This window comes from Martes martes (assembly GCF_963455335.1).
Source record: "Martes martes genome assembly, chromosome: 3".
In the NCBI taxonomy this organism is placed as follows: Eukaryota; Metazoa; Chordata; class Mammalia; order Carnivora; family Mustelidae; genus Martes; species Martes martes.
Window position 1 is genome coordinate 129,730,352 of NC_137890.1, and position 18,035 is coordinate 129,748,386.

General features: G+C 37.9%; 1 protein-coding gene across 1 annotated transcript in view; it reads right to left on the reverse strand.

The window, feature by feature from the left end:
• The window catches only part of GORASP2 (golgi reassembly stacking protein 2), a 35,186-nt gene extending 18,586 nt beyond the window's left edge, over positions 1 to 16,600 (reverse strand). Inside the window, exon 1 of the mRNA XM_080798657.1 lies at positions 16,406 to 16,600. Within this exon, the coding sequence (XP_080654783.1) occupies positions 16,406 to 16,468 (63 nt within the window). The 5' untranslated portion in view covers positions 16,469 to 16,600. The remainder of the gene's footprint in view (positions 1 to 16,405) is intronic.
• Between the last annotated feature and the right edge of the window lie 1,435 nt (positions 16,601 to 18,035).

Sequence of the window (18,035 nt, forward strand, 5' to 3'; positions counted from 1 at the left end):
TTCTCCTCAAAAGGCAACTCTGAAAGGGAAACAGTAGCTGTCTGGAGCTATTATGAGAAGAAAAGTGAGGTCAAGTCACTGCTAGCTGGGAAAGAGTCATCATCTACTAGGTGTGAAATGCCTATTAGGTGCCTAGCAATCAGGTGTGAAATGCCTTGGGTTTGAAAAGAGGATAATTACCTCTTTTAGATAGAGGTATGATTTAGACGGATCCATGGAGCCCTCTCACCGTGGAGTTTCTCATTTAGTAAGGTCCTTATCTAATCATCTAATTCTCTGAATATTTCCAAATGACCTTTTTCTAGAAACCAACTAGTCCATTGAGCAGTTTCAGAATTCTCCACTAAGGCTGCCAAAAGTTCATCTTTTAGTTAACAAGGACCAAAGACAGTACTTTTGTAATATTATCACCACCTAAGAAAGTTGATCCCACACACTGATGCCTATCATGCCACCCTTCGAGTCTAAAGTTTTACCACTATTTGTTTGAAATGGAAAGTTTCCAATGCCATTAGAAGTGTTCTGCCCCATAACTCAAGAGATTCAATAGCCAAATAAGAATTCTAAAATAAATAAGCTTAGAGTTCCCTAACTCTATTTTTCTATTTGCATTTGCTACAAACATCGATCTCGTCTAATAGACCTTGAAATTAATTTCTTTCCTAAATTACTTACATCATTAGTACCAGCATCATTCTGGCAACTAGGTATCTTAATTACTAATAGAAAGCCAGCAGAGGGAGCCCTAGAAAATGCTCTTTGACCCTAATATACTTAAAAGAAATTTCCCACATTTCATAGCATGGAAAATAAGATCTACAACACAGGAAATTAAACATCCACAGAGGTAAGTTTTTCTGGCCATATTATCCACTGACAAGAATCTCTTAGGCACCCAGTTTTTCAAGTATCATATTGTTACTTCAATTCTTTCTGTCCACTCTAATACCTTTTAATTGTTGATTCATTGCCAGCTTCCTTCAAACCACGTTAAATTAAAAAACAAAACAAAACGAAAACCCATCTATCTACCTGCCTACCTGGTTCTACAGGTCATTAGCCTTTATTATTGGGACAGATACTACAGCAATTTAAGATGAATAGGTTAAACTGGTTAAGTTTAATAGTTAAGATTTTACAAGATTTTGAAAAAATGCACAATGAAAAGACAGAATTCTAGAACTCTTAAATTCTAGAATTCTAGAATCCTTAAATTCTAGAATTCAAGACTGATGTGGTTTGAGGCATGATTTTACCTATTTATTAGCTGCGTGAGCTTGGGAAAGTATATTTATCTTTCTGGGCCTCAGTTTTTTTATTTGCAAGTAAACGATAATGTCACCTACTTTACAAGAATACTGTAGAGATTGAATGAGATTATGAAACACTGAGCTAAGGCTGACATATGATAGGAGTCATACAAACCTTTTTTTAAAATTATGTACCGGCATGTTTGATGCTTGGAAGAAATTTTTTTTTTTAAGTTTATTTATTTATTTAAGTAATCTCTACACCAACATGGGGCTGGAACTCATGACCCCAAGACCAAGAGTAGCAGGCTCTTTTGACTGAACCAGCCAGGCACCCCAGGAGTCCTACAAATCTTAAAGTTTACTTCCTAACTCTGCAATCACCACCTGAGGGCAAATTTTTATAACCAACAAATTCCTGGACACTACATTATATTTCTAATCAGATATTAATGTCTCTCACCCCTTTTGGGAAAAAAAAAAAGGAAAGAAAAAGACCTAAGATGTTAAGAGAAACCATTTTTCAAAATGTGTCTCTCAAAAATCAATTCCAGATGGACAACAGACAACAGAAGATCAAATAATAAAAGAATAAAAAGAATAAAACAATAAAACCATAAAGGTAAAAATGACAGAGCCTTTAGAGAAATACATAAGAGAATATCTTTCAAGATTTTCAAATATGAAAAGATAAACTAAACAAATTTATAAACTAAACTATACTAAAATTACAAACTTCTGCTTATCAAAAGACAATTAAGACACTGGAAAGATATAATACACGTCCAACAAAGGAACTGTATTCAGAACAGCTTTAGAACTACGCAAATCATTAAGAGACAGTAAAACCACAATGACATAGGACTTCAAAACCACAAAGTTGGCTAAAATAAAGACAATAACAAAGGCTGGAAACAAACCCTCAAACATTAATGGTAGGAATGTAGAATGGTGCAGTCACTGTGGAAAAAGTTTGGCAGATCCTCAAGTGTTAATGAGTTATTGTATGACCCAGCAATTCTACTCCTAGATATATAAACAAGAGAAATGAAAGCATGTCCACATAAAAATCTGTACACAAATTTCACAGTTACATTTTTCACAGCAGCCAGAAAGTGGAAACAACCCAAATGTCTTTTAACTGATGAATGAATAAACAAAATGTGGCACACCCATAGAATGAAATATTATTTGGCAACAAAAAGGAATGAAGTATTCATGTTACAACATGAATGAACCTTGAAGACATAATGCTAAATCATGAAGACCACAGATTGTATGATTCCATTTATATGAAATGTTCAGAGAAGGCAAATCCACAGAAACAGCAGATTAGTGGCTGCCAGGGGTTAGGAGTAGGAGGAATGTGAAGTAGTTGCTAATGGGTACAGAGGTTCTTTCTGGGGGTAATAAAAAGGTTCTGGAATTAGCTACTGGTGATGATGGCCTAACTGTGAATATACTAAAAAAAAAACAAAACAAAACAAAACAAACAAACAAAAAAACCCCCAGTGAACTATATACCTTAAAAGATTGAATTTAATGGTAGGTAAATTATATCTCAATGAAGCTACTAAAAAAACCCCAATATATAACATAATGGGGAAATGGGGAAAGATTTTAGTTGACCCTAAGAAAAAAGGATACTGATGTGACCAATAAATAAGAAAATATGCTCAACTTCAACAGTCATCAAGAAAATGCAAATTAAAACCACAACGTGATACCACTACACACCTACCAGAATGGCCAAAATGAAAAAGATGGAAAATATTGATACAGAACAACTGGAAATCTCAATTGCTGCTGGTGGAAATATAAGGAGCAAACTATTTGGCAGTATCTGTTAATATTGAAATATTCGACCAAATACTGTATTTTGTATTGTACTGAATATTGTATATATAAATTTAGTATACCCAAGAAACATGGGTACACATATGTTCTCCCAACACAGTTAACGTTCACAACAGCACTAGCTCTACTAGCCCTGAACTAAAAACTACACAATGCCCATGGACAGCAGAATACATAAACAAATCCTGGTATATTCTCTCAATGGCATGAAATATATTAATAAAATGAGAGACCTACAACAATATACATTTCACAAGCAGCATCTGAGCAAAAGAGGCCAGACACAAATGAGTACATATGATTCCATTTATATAAATCTAAGAACAGGTCAACTTAATCTATGCTGTTAGAAATCAGGACAGTATACACTCTTGTTTTTTGCTGTTTCCTTTGCTGTGCAAAAGCTTTTTATTTTGATGATGTCCCAATAGTTCATTTTTGCCTTTGTTTCCCTTGCCTTTGGAGACCTGTCTAGCAATATGGTGCTGCAGTTGAGGACGAAGAGGTTGCTGCCTGTGTTCTCCTCTAAGATTCCTCTCTCACATTTAGACCTTACATCTATTTTGAGTCTATTTCTGTGTATGGTGTAAGAGAATGGTCCATTTTCATTCTTCTGCATGTGGTTGTCCAATTTTCCCAACACCATTTGTTGAGGAGACTTTTTTCCACTGGATATTCTTTCCTGCTTTGTCAAAGATTAGTTGACCATAGAGTGGAGGGTCCATTTCTGGGCTCTCTATTCTGTTCCACTAATCTATGTGTGTGTCTGTGTGCCAATACCATACTGTCTTGATGATTACAGCTTTGTAACAGAGCTTGAAGTCTGGAATTGTGATGCCACCAGTTTTGGTTTCCTTTTTTAAAACATTCCTTTGGTTATTTGGGGTCTTTTCTGGTTCCATACAAATTTTAGGATTATTTTTGCCAGCTGAAAAAAGTTGATGGTATTTTGATAGGGATTGCACTGAATGTGTAGACTGTTCTAGGTAACAAAGACATTTTAACAATATTTGTTCTTTCAATCCATGAGCATGGGACATTTTTCCATTTCTTTGTGTCTTCCTCGATTTCTTTCATGAGTGTTGTATATTTTTCTGAGTACAGATTCTTTACCTCTTTGGTGAGATTTATTCCTGGGTATCTTATAGTTTTCGGTGCAATTGTATATGGGATCGACTCCTTAATTTCTTTCTTCTGTCTCATTGTTAGTGTATAGAAATGCAACTGATTTCTGTGCATTGATTTTTATATCCTGTTACTTTGGTGAATTCCTGTATGAGTTCTAGCGATTTTGGGGTGAGTCTTTTGGGTTTTCCACAGAGTATATCATATCATCCGCAAGGAGTGGCAGTTTGATGACTTCTTTGCCAATTCAGATGCCTTGAATTTCTTTTTGTTGTCTGATTGCTGAGGCTAGAACTTCTAGTACTATGCTGAACAGCAGTGGTGAGAGTGGATATCCCTGCTGTGTTCCTGACCTTAGTTTTCTGAAAACTGAAAAAAAGTTCTGGTTTTCCCTACTGAAAATGATATTAATGTGGGCTTTCATATATGGCTTTTATGGTATCTAGGTATGTTCCCTCTATCCCTACGCTGTGAAGAGTTTTAATCAAAAAAGGATGCTGTACTTTGTGAAATGTTTTTTCTGCATCCATTGAGGGTATCATATGATTCTTGTCCTTTTACTTATGTAGTGTATCACACTGACTGATTTGTGGATGCTGAACCACCCTTGCAGCCCAGGAATAAATACCACTTGGTGGTAGTGAATAATCCTTTTAATGTACTATTGGAGCCTATTGGCTAGTATCCTGGTGAGAATTTTTGCATTCATGTTCATCAGGGATATTATTAATTCTCCCTTTTGGTGGGTTCTTTGTTTGGTTTTGGGATCAAGGTAATGCTGCCCTCATAGGAAGAGTCTGGAGGTTTTCCTTCCATTTCTATTTTTTGAAATAGCTTCAAAAGAATAGGTATTAATTCTGCTTTAAATGTTTGGCAGAATTCCCCTGGGAAGCCATCTGGCCCTGGATTCTTTGGGGGGGGGGGTTGATTACTGCTTCAACTTCCTTGCTGGTTATAGGTCTGTTCAGGTTTCCTATTTCTTCCTGTTTTAGTTTTGGTAGTTTATACTTCTCTAGGAATGTCTCCATTTCTTCCAGACTGCCTAATTTGTTGATATGTAGATGCTCATAATATGTTCTTTTAACTGTATTTCTTTCGTGTTGGTTGTGATTTCTCCTCTTCCATTCATGATTTTTATTTACTTGGGTCCTTTCACTCTTCTTTTGGATAAGTCTGGCCAGTGGTTTATCAATCTCATTCTTTCAAAGAACCAGCTCCTAGTTTCGTTGGTCTGTTCTACTGTTCTTTTGGTTTCTATTTCCTTGATTTCTGCTCTAATCTTTATCAATTCTCTTCTCTTGGTGGGTTTAGGCTTTATTCACTGTTCTTTCTCCAGCAAATTCTCCAGATGTTCTTTCAGCTCCTTTAGGTAAAAGGTTAGGTTGTGTATTTGAGACCTTTCCTGTTTCTTGAGAAAAGCTTGTGTTGTTATATACTTCCCTCTTGGGACTGTCTTTGCTGCAACCCAAAGGTTTTGAACAATTGTGTTTTCTTTTCTTTTTTTAAAGATTTTTTTTTTTTAATTTATTTGACAGAGATCACAGGTAGGTGGAGAGGCAGGCAGAGAGAGAGGGGGAAGCAGGCTCCCCGCTGAGTGGAGAGCCCAATACGGGACTCGATCCCAGGACCCTGAGATCATGACCTGAGCCGAAGGCAGAGGCTTTAACCCACTGAGCCACCCAGGCGCCCCTGTGTTTTCATTTTCATATGCTTCCACAAATTTTTTAAATTATTTTTTTAATCTCCTGGTTGACCCATTCATTCTTTAGTAGGATCCTCTTTAGTTTAAGGACCACTCTTATAATTTATTTATAGTTACATGGTTTAGCTACTTGATTTCCACACCATCAATAGACAGAGAATAGCCAAAAGAACCGAAAGAGATGCTACTGCCACTTGATTACAGCGAAAAATGATAGCTGGCAGAAAATGAGAATAAAAATTTCAAAAATAAAAAGCACTGGTGTTAAGCCACTTACCAAATTCTACGAGTAGGTACAATGCATTTATGAAAAAGCTGTAATAGTGGGGTGCCTGGGTGGCTCAGTCAGTTAAGTGTTTGACTCTTGATTTCGGCTCAGTTCATAATCTCAGGGTTGTGAGACTGAGCCCTGTGGGGAATCTGCTTGAGATTCTCTCCCTCTCCCAATCCCATCCCACGGGCTCGCGCTCTCTCTCTCATAAAATAAATCTTTAAAAAAAAGTTGTGATTGTGTCTAGTTGTAGGGAACGCAAAAATTAAAAAAAAGCTCTGCCATTAAGCCGTTTTTAGAAGTTTTTACAATTATGAAAATCCGCACATGTGCTGTCCAAATACAACAGCCACTAGCCACACGTGAAAATGTGGCTTGTGTGACTGTGGAACTCAATTTTTAACTTCATTTAACATGAATAATTTATATCTAAGTTTAAACAGCCATATGTGGCTGGAGGCTACCATACTGTACACCGAAAGCCTAGGTGATTAAGTACATGATTTGTATTCAAATACAAATATAATACAGCATATGGATACCATCACAACAATTAAGATACAAAAAGGCTAAAATATATTTATCATCTGTGAGTGATGCTGGGAAGCATGAAATACATTTTAAAAATAGATTCACATATAACATATTCTTGATACTGAAAGCAGTAAATAATCCATTTTAAATAAGAAATTGACTCCATACAAATCCATTCCCTGAGAGTTCTAATAAGCATGCTGAAGTTCCACTTTTTCCAATTCTTCTCAGGCCTCATAGTTTACTTTGAACAATTAAGAAATACAATGCAGCAGCTGAAAATAGTAAAGAGTATTTATACTTACAAATGAATGATAAAAATAAACGTTATCAAAACACGGACAGATAAAATAAATTATGAATACAATTACTGGCACTTACAGAAGTTGAACTTTACACTTGGAGGTTATCTTACGAAAATAAAAATCACATCAGAAAAATACTTCCTTCATAAACACTCTAGAAAAAACAGCTACAATAAGCAAGACAAAACTTGTGAGACTTTTTTTTACTCAAGAAGCAAAAAATGAGAACCTTATGACAGAAACTGCACAGTGAAGGGGTATCCATAAAAAGAAATTAGCATCCATGATTAGGAGCTGGATTTGGAATCACCAACTATATTTAAATTCTTCTTAAAGTGTTGTCATTCAGTTACTACAGGGAGTTTCAGTGGGTTCTGAAATTAATTTAGTGGGTCATTAATGAACAAATGCCAAAATAAAATATCAGAATAGATAAAATATAAAAAACTCAGGACTTAATAATGATCATTATTTTTCATGAAATGTAGTAGGACACACCAGTTGCAGATCTAAGTTGTACTTAGATCTGTAATAAGAATAAAGTTTGAAAGACAGCCCTAAGAGATACATTAACTGCTTTGTCCAAACAGCTAACCGCAATTAAACTTTTGGCTTTTCTCTCACCTTCTGATCCTAGATCATTAGAAAGTTTTACCAGATTTATCATGGATTTTTCTTTGTGTACAGACCTTATTGTTTTTTCTATACTGGTTGCTTTCCAGTGAAGCATCATTCTCTTCTGGGATTAAAAGTACAATAGTACTTTATACTAGGTTTGGGTCATTTCACATGAACCACTCTCTGTTTTAAATCTTGGCTTGGGGGGGCGCCTGGGTGGCTCAGTGGGTTAAAGCCTCTGCCTTTGGCTCAGGTCATGATCCCAGGGTCCTGGGATCCAGCCCCACATGGGCTCTCTGCTCAGTGGGAAGCCTGCTTCCTCCTCTCTCTCTCTCTCTGCCTCTCTGCCTACTTGTGATCTCTGTCAAATAAATAAATAAATAAAATCTTAAAAAAAAAAAAAAATCTTGGCTTGGGGACAGAGGAACAGCAGAGTAGAATGGAAGAAAAGTTTGTGTGGACTCAAGGAAAGGCATTCTCCCAATTCCATCAGTCATATATATATTTCCAGCTGAGGAAACGCCACAGAACTGCCACCTTAATGTAACACAGAAAGGACACTGCAAAGCTACTTTTGGAACACAGGATATCATCAAAGTAGGCATTTTATAAGGTGGTATACATTACCCACATTTCTGACTAGTATGTGAATTATTTCTCTTAAGTTTTCTAACCATGGAGACGTTTCCATAAAATGGGCTCAGTGGAATGTGTAACTGTCTCTTTAGCACTGCACCACCAATTCCTTCACACATGAAAGTTAAGTCCCTCTGAAAGACTTTCTGTCTACACCATTATCTCCTCTCTCATGTTAACATTCTCACTTTTGTATTATTTTTAAAAAGAGCAGGGATGTTAAATAAGGCTAAAAATTAAGTTCAATCCAAGTATTAATGATGACTCATTCCAACCATACACATAAAGCCTCATTTGTATGTATATGCTTGGGTGATCAAAATGATGGGGTAAGACTTAGGAATGTGATATATAAAAATAAACCCTAACTCCTTCAGTTATTTTTTTAAAAAAAGTACTTTTGGAGTTGGGGGGGGAGCTCTTCTATGTCTGAAAAGGGCCAGTTTTCCTCTTTGGGACTTGACACAAATTATGTGCAAATTATTTTGACTAGAAGAGTTCAAGCTTTACTTGCTAAAACATTCTCACATGTTCTACCAAAATAACTCAGAGTTATGTTTTTCTGACTGACCCTATGGTGTAATTTATAACATATGAAGCAATCTGAAATAAAATTCTAATGATAACTAAAAGGAAATTAAAACCTATCAGTATACAGTACCTTCTCAGAAAAGGTTGTGTATCAGGAAAATGATGTTGAAAGAAACTGAAAGTCTGCTCCAAAAGAAGCAAAAATTCTGACGACCTGTCACCAAATTTTACATCAAATACCAACTTAGGTATTTGTTTCTTAGGGAAAGAAAACCTGCTGCGTGACCTTAGGCAATAATCCTTCTGTACTCCTTTTCTTTAGCTGCAAAGTGAGGAGGTTGACAAGATAGTTTCTAAAACTGAATGACTCACCATGAAATAAGTCTAACTGTCGCCAAGCTATCTACAGCTTCTACAGTGCAGATCAAACCTAACAACAGCTTTTTAATTACAGAGACTCTCTTAGGCATTTTAATTAACATGCTTAGTATCACTGTGATGCTAAGCAGTGAAAAGGATAGGGGTACCACTTACCTTTTAAAGACAAAATTTCCTTAAAAATGAGGATCCTTGGGGTGCCTGGGTGGCTCAGTGGGTTAAAGCCTCTGCCTTCGGCTCAGGTCATGATCCCAGGGTACTGGGAAGAGCCTCTCTGCTCGGTGGGGAGCCTGCTTCCCCCTCTCTCTCTGCCTGTCTCTTTGCCTACTTGTGATCTGTCTGTCAAACAAATAAATAAAATCTTAAAAAAAAAAAAGAGGATCCTTAAAAATTAGCAGGCACATAAATAAAATTAATGGGTCAGATATGATCCCAAACTTGTGCGTTAGTTGTTTTTTTTTTTTTTCTTAAATTTATTTAAGTAATCTCTGAACCCCACATGGGGCTGGAACTTACAACCCAAGATCAGGAGTCACATGCTTTTCCCACTGAGCCAGCCAGGTGCCCCAAAACTTAAGCAGTAAAGTATTGGGTTAGGTAATGGACAAGAAGTAGCCACTGAATGATCAACTAAATGTAAATGCTACCTAATATGCTTAGAGGTCTATTTTAACTAGTACTGCCACTATAATAGTGGTTCTCACTGGGTGATACAATAACACAGATGCTAATAATAAAGGCATCTGCTAACATTTACTGAGTCTTTATCATATTCCAGACGCTATGCTAAGGTAAATGGTTTTATTATGGAATATCTCATTTAATCCTCGGGATAACCAATGAGGTAGATAGCACTGTTTTATTTTTTTTTCACATTTTCCAATTTTAATTTTCAAATTATTTTTTATTATTTGTTTACTTTTAACTTTTATTTATTTTTTAAATTAACATACAATGTGTTATTGGTTTCGGAGGTACAGGTTTGTGATTCGTCTTATATAATACCCAGTGACAACACTATTTTAATAAAGAAGTTGAAGGGCAAGGTCTTCTGTATGGTGGCAGTGGGCCAGAAAAAAAATATTCACGTGCTCAATTCTTTCCAAAATATATCATATACAATATCTAATATGGTTTTTAGTACAAAAGGTATAAGACGTACTACTATTATCCTTACTTTTCAGATAAAAATAATAAAGCTCAAAAAAAGTTAAAAGGCTTGTCTAAGAAAACACAATGATGGAGCCAACACTAGGATCCAGTGATTCCTGTGCTCGCTTCGGCAGCACATATAGGATCCAGTGATTCCCAAGAGTGGTCTCGGGTGGTCTACTCTGAAGTCTCTCAATGCATTTATGTCTACCAGATAACAAGGTTCCTTATTGCGGATCATGTGCTGGAATGCTCTCTCACTGGTGCTTAGAACAAAAACAATCTTTAGCATCATTCTGCTTATGCTGCAGTAAATTTATTTGCAATGCCAAGAGGGACAATGTACAGTCTCTCAGAGTAACTATTTTGGTTCTGCATACTGTTTGGAGGAAAAAAAAAGTCATCTTACTTAATCACACCTCTGAAGGCAATCTACAGTTAAATCTACAATCTTCAGATACATACTGAAGTATGTATCAAACCTTTACAGATAAGTATTTTCTAGATTAACTAGTATTAGTGAATCAATCAAAATAACATAATCCTTTCAGCATAGTATGAAAGCCAGCAAAATAAATGTACTGAAATTAATGGTTATTCTATGGTCAATTCTTTTTTTCCCCTAAATTCTGTTCTTACGAAAATTTCAGCAGTATCATTTAAAAAAGCCCTGTCAGTATGTGACCCAGAGACTACAGAGCTACAGTCAGCGCTGTGTACTCTACTACTTACTGACCAGAACAGAAACTGTAATTACACACCAACTGTAGGTTTCCCCAAATAAGGATCCTGAGGATGACAGCCCATACACCGAACCACACTTCATCACAAAATATGAAAGTGTACACAGTGTAACACTGATTTGTTCGAGGTCTAGTAACAGTAGGAAAAATTTATGTTCAATGATAATTATAAGTCCTAAAAATGTGTAAGGTTCACATACATTGTATTCCATAGTATTTATGAACTGAAATAATCTGATTCCCACACTTGAAAGGAATTTCAAAGAATGTTTATTAAACTTCATAGTCTTTCTTTAAGATTTTATTTTTAAGTAATCTCTATACACCCAATGTGAGGCTCAAACCCACAACCCAGAATCAAGAGTTACATGCTCTACCAACTAAGACAGCCAGGTACCCCAAATGCCCAACGTGGGGCTTGAACTCATAACCCTGACATCAAGAGTCACGTGCTGTAGACTGAGCCAGCTGGGCACCTGTATTCATAGTCTTTTAATAGGAGTGATCACTTTTGGGGGGTCACAATCTTTTGGAGGGTGTTTATAAAGCTTTTTCCATTATAACTTTATATCTGAGAAACATCAAATAACCCAGCGGTTTTCCTTTTATACCCACTGTTTTCAGAGCGAGTGAGGAGAGAAGAGGGGAGTAGTGAGATTTTTGTTTTTCAAATGGGGGCATGAATTTAAGTTTGAGAAACACTGTGTTAGTGGAAAAAATTATGACTATCAAATATTAGGAATTCCCTTTCTCAAAATAAGTACCAAGTTGAAATCCTGCAGGATTTCATCTAGATTAGTGAGACACCATTAAAAAAAGGACGGATCCATGTAATAGTAACTATGTCTAGATATTCCATTTTCTTTTTAAAAAATATTTTATTTATTTGAGAGCGAGAGCATAACCAGGGGGGAGGAACAGAGGGGGAGGGAGAGAGAGAGAAGCTGAATCCCTGCTAAGCAGGGAGCCCAACATGGGAGTCATCCCAGGACACTGGAATCATGACCTGACCCAAAGTGAGACACCCAACTGAAAGAGCTACCCAGGCATCCTCCTTTTTCTATGGAAATAATTCTACTGTCACTTTCTCCTCTAAGAAGAGTATTTAATGCCACCCAGTCTGCAGCAAATAGCTCTGGAGATAAAGGCCTATTATTATACTGGACACATACTTCGTCTCAATGACCTTTCCTTTAAAACATGCATCATCTCAGAATCTCTCTTGAAGGAAATGACAAAGAATAGTGAACATGACATTTTCCATGTCCCCATAGTGGTGCAAACATTGGTTCCAGAATGTCCTCAGATAAGCCCTATCTCAAAGAATATTAAGTATAGAATGCAATTAATTTGAATAATTAAATTTAGAAACAAAGCTTGTAATGGTATCATGAGGCGACTCCAAAATGTAATTTTAAAAATGGCCTTGTGTGGTTTACTTAGTCATTAAAAGAGAACCTAGGCAAGAATTCTGTACTCAACATACTTCAACTGTAGTAACTTATAATAACTTTTAACAAACCTAAGAAGCCCTGGCTAACATTTTTCCTGCCTGATGTTAAGATTGGCGAGTGGGAATAAAAGTGGTACTCATGATGGACATGGAATTGGACTTACTACATAAGTGAATCTGAAATATAATGCTATTTTTAAAAGAAGGCTTCTGGGAGCATCTGGGTGGTTCAGATGGTTAAGCACCTGCCTTTGGCTCAGGTCATGTTCTCAGGGTCCTGGGATCGAGCCCTACATCAGGTTCCCTGCTCAGTGGGGAGCCTGCTTCTCCCTCTCCCTCTGCTGATCCCCCTGCTCATGCTCTGTCTCTTTCAAGTAAATAAATTCATTAAAAAAAAAAAAAGGCTTCTAAACAAATTTAAAAATTTCCAATAGTTCACCTTTAAAAATATCTTTCAATTATTTTTTGTGAATATACAAATATTTCATGACCACTGTGGAAATTTTAGAAAATATACTGAAGTTTAAAAGGAATATAAAAATGTCACCATTAACCAATAATCCTTTTTAATATCCTGGCTTATTACCTTTCCATTTTATTTTCCTTGGCACTTGACTGTACATGCACCTACACAGAGAGGAACACCTACAGCCACAGAGTTTTGAAACACCATTTTCATTAATGTATAGCATTCCAATCTATGGTTAGGGCCTGATTTATCTACCAGTTCCTCAGCTATTGGATATGCAGGTAGTGACTAACATCTTAGGGTAACTTCAGCCCATACTGTACTGGAGTATGTCTATCATTCACAATCTTTGTGAAAGATGGCTAAGGAGCATGGTTAGGCACAGGAGAAATACTTCTGCAGTATTTACCTTAAGAGGATAGAACTATAGATAATTTATACCTTTTTATAACTTATACTTTATTATTTAAATTTATAATTTATACTTTTTTAACTTATCTGAAAGATCTGTAATGAGCGCATGTTGATTATCAGAAAACAATGCAGTAATCTACTAAAATGAAGATCAATGTTTGTATAAATAGACATTAAGTTTCAGTAAGTTAGGAAAATGTACATTTTAAGTGAAAACAAAGGTAGGGTTTAAGGTGAACAGGTACTGGTGACAGCAAAGACTGGAAAAACTAAATGATCATCACCAGGAGGTGCTGTTTAACTAAACTATGGTACAACAAACTACTATGGAGCTAAGTGAAACCAAGAGGCGGATCTCTATGTGCTGCTATGGAAAGACTGCCAAGATGATTATCAAGTAAGACAGGAGGGGAGTAATAGTATGTATCTTATGATTCCAACAGATACAAAAGGAAACAGAAAGAGTGAAGGGGAGCAGAATTCTTTTACATGTATAAAACATTTTTGAAAAGATATGTAAGAAACTACAGTAGTTACTTCTAGGGTAGGAATGGGGAATTGGATATACAATATGATCACAACCTGAGAATGTTCACTGATACATAAATGCATAATACATAAAAAGGAAAGTATACTGCTCACAGCAGAGACTCTGAAACTAATTCAAGGTTGTCCCCTAAAAAATTTTAAAAGCAGAATCTACCAATGGATATGGAAAATAGAATAAAATGTAAAGTTCAATCTATGAGAATGTAAGGACTTGGAAATAACAATAGCAAAACAGCAGTGGATATGCGTGTCACCATAATTATTATTTCAAAACCCAAACAAGTTTTTATTACTAACAAGGAAATGGCCAGGGAACTGATTATTAAAGAAAACAAACTTCTAATGAAATCATTCTAGAACTTGTTAACATGAGTGACTTTATTCAAACATTATCTTACAATATTTATTCTAGTTTACAAGCTCAGTAATCCAGCGGTGGAATATATCACTGCATATTTAGGCCATAATAAACGAAAGGAAGATTTTTCTGTATGTTCAGATTTAACATAGTACTTTCCCTTCTGAAAACAAAGATAACTGGAAACCAATTACCGAATCAAGGACAGAGTGGGTTAGGAACTCAAACACATTTAAAAAATTCTCCTAAGTTAGATAGTCATTACTATTTTAAAGCTCCCTCTAATAAAACCTGAGTAAGATTTCATCTTTTGCAACATTTATGCTCCAGATGCAGACTGAAAACTAAGGTTGTCCCTAGTGCTTCTGAAAATCAGATTTATACATTTATAACATAACTACACTAATGAATATACAGGAGTGATTTACAGAGGTGCACCAATGTAAAGAAAATATACTTCAACTTATTTCATGTGAAACACAGTCATTAGCAGAATCATTCAATTGCTATCCTTTTGATGTGTACATCTTTCTGAAGACTTTTAAAACTCAATTACGCTGTTTTACTGAGCACATGTATCATTAAAATATCACGAATCCCCAAAGATTCACGACCACAATCAGCCACTGTGAGAACCAGCTGGTAATATTGGATATCACGCCCCAGGGTGGAATACTCAAAATCAAACCAGATAATAGAAAAGTACTGCCACTAAATTTCACTTTACATTTGGATCTGGCATTTCTCCTTCAATTTGTCCCACTGGTGTGGCTCTTGGGATTGGCTTAGCTGAAGGAAATATGCTTTGTTTATTTTCTGGGAAAATCATCCTTTCCTACCAACAGCGTGGCTTCAAGAGATTTTTAGTAGAGTGGAGAGGCAACAAGACAGCATAATCCCGAAGATCAGAAAGGTGATCAATCACAGTGCTATCACACCCACAGCTGGCTAATTCACTGTAAGAACATCCTCTCCCCTAAAACATGGGATCTAAGGCATAAAATGACTATAAGTACCAGAAAGTATACTTCCTCACTTTCAGTTAAAACGTTCTTGCCTGTGAGCAGCTAACATTTAGTGACCCTCTATTATGTCCGGAAATGGTGCTGCAGATTGGGGCCACCTTGCTGACAATCCATCATGTTACCACTCACGCAGGTGTCACAGCACATAACCATCAATACTACTTTTAAAGACTTCCAGTTCTACAAGAACCACATGCTTTACAACAACTTAGGTTGCTCATAAGCAGGGGCTTACCTAATGCTTTTTGAGATACTATGTTCCTCCATCCTGGTGACAGAGGTTGCCTTCCTTTGTTTATCTAGGTTGTTTTTTTTTTTTTTTAAACAAAACAAAACAAAACAAACATTTCTCTCCATTACCTTTTTACCACTGTGGATCTAAACCTTAATCTGCACCACACCCTGAGCAATCTTAGAACAACGGAAGCTCCCCCCTACCAGGAAATGTGGAAAAGGAGGGTTGGAAAGGTCAGGAGCGACCCAGGAGAGAAAAAACTCCTGCAATATCAAGTAAATTTACGTCCGTCAAACCTACTTCTGGGCCATTTTATTTTGTTTGCCTAATTGGCTTTTCCGGACATCCAGACAGCGCCGAGGTGAATTATCACCTGCCCGTCGCATCCCCCGCCTCTAGCCTGTGAGCTCCAGACTTCGTTTTCTCAGAAACTCAAACGCTGCCTTCACCATCACCTCTTCTGCAGACTTTGCTCCAAGCCTTTCCTAACTTTGTAAGCTAAGAATTTAGAGACAAGGGACAGAGAAGGCCGAGGAGAAAAAGATTATCCCTCCTGCCCCCCTGGCTGGGCCGCCCCCCGATCAAAGGGCCAGCTGCCGCCCTGGCTCCACCCGGTCCTCCCGGAGCGGCAGACCCCGGGCCCGGAGCGCTCCGGGGAAAGGGATGCGAGCGGCCTCCTGAACCGGCCTCGGCTAAGGCAGAGCTCGCGGTCGCCGCTCTTCTTCGCGGTCGGGCCTGGCTGTCCCGGGAAGGGCCCCGCCTCCAGCCCGCCCTTCCCAAGCCGTCGTCGGAGCCCTTACCCGAAGGACGTGATAGCCTTCCGTCCCCCCGCCAGGGATCTCGACGCTCTGCGAGGACCCCATGGCGGCGGGCGATCAGTGTGGCCGGGACGGGATCCGCGTTGCTCCCCGCCCCCCCCACGCACCGCCCGCTCCGCTCCTCCGCGTAGCACTTGGGACGTGGCACTCGCTGCCGCTGGAGAGCCGGGCCGCACTGCCCGCCGGGAGAGCGTCGCCGCGGCACCCACGGCCGCTGCGACGCCGCAGACAGCGCCACCTGCCGTATATCACCGGAAGGGGCCTGAACACGCACGGGCGGGGAGGGGCTTACTCGTGCTCGCGAGACCACAGAGATACAGTTCCTCCAGCCTCCGCATCAAGTTACGAATCCTTGGGTTGGACAAGCTTTATCGAGACGCGTTCCCGCTCGCCCGAAGGAACGATTGCTTTGTCGTAGCTCCCCCTGGTGGCGAGAGACCGTGAAAGGGCTGCTACTGAAAAGAATAGGGGTGGGTATGAGCTGCATTCTGTTCTCCATGTTTATGGGTCTTGTCCCAGATTGTAGAGAGGGTGATGGTGCTTCTCTGTGGGCTGAATCCCGCATCCGCTCAGCTCAACTCGGTTTTATGAAGGAAAACGTTCTGTCTCTGTTTTTGCCTTCCTAAGTATAAGAACAAGATCAGAGGATTGGTTACATTCTGAGCGATATCAGAGTGGGAAGCACAATTGGATGTCCTGGGTGTCCTGTTTCCTGCTGCTGGGTTTCCCACTTCCTTTGGGTAGCCAAGTTGTATTCACACTTTTCCTATTCCGTTTCTCCTTTTGCCCTTTCCCTCTAAAGTCTCTAATTATGGCCATTGCCCAAGGGTCAATTTGATCATCACTAATGGTTTGTCAACCAGGTTTTCAGACAATGTATATTCTGATGTGAAGGAATGTAAAGTACATATTACCACCTGTGAAATATTCTAGCCCAAAATGTCTAACGTGCTTCTACCACGTCTTTAGCTAGATCTTCCAGTTGTAGACAGAGGTTAGAGGAAAATGTAAGTAAAATGATATCACAAGGAAACAACCAGTCAAGTAAAAGAGGTGGACGGTCCCGCAGAACAGCTCACCAGTTCTTTTCATCAAGTCAGAACGATAAGAAAGGGACTATACTGGATTAAAAGAGATAGGAAGGATGTAATCAAGAGATGCAATGTAAGGGCTTGAGTGGAAGGCTGATTTGGAGAAATTAACTGGAAAGGACATTTTTGGCTCAGGTGGGAAAATTTGAATATGTGCTGAGTATTTGAAGCATTTGCTGATATGGAAAAGTGGAAATTATTGACTGAAAAAAAGCAGGTGACAAGATACAGTATGTCTGTAAACAATATGAAAACCTTTTCATGAGCAAAATATGTAATACACACACACGTATATGAAGATGTGAAAGGATATGAACCAAGGATTACAGTGATGATTTCTGGGTGTGCCAGAGATGTTTTACTTTTTGTTTTTGCTGGTTCTCTATTTTCTAATGCTCATGGACTGCTTCTGTAACAATAAGAGTATTTAAAATTTAAAAATAAAAAGTCATTTATCTTTCTTTGCTGTCAATAAATCAACAGCAGGTTTTTAGGAGGCCTAATCAACACATAAATACACA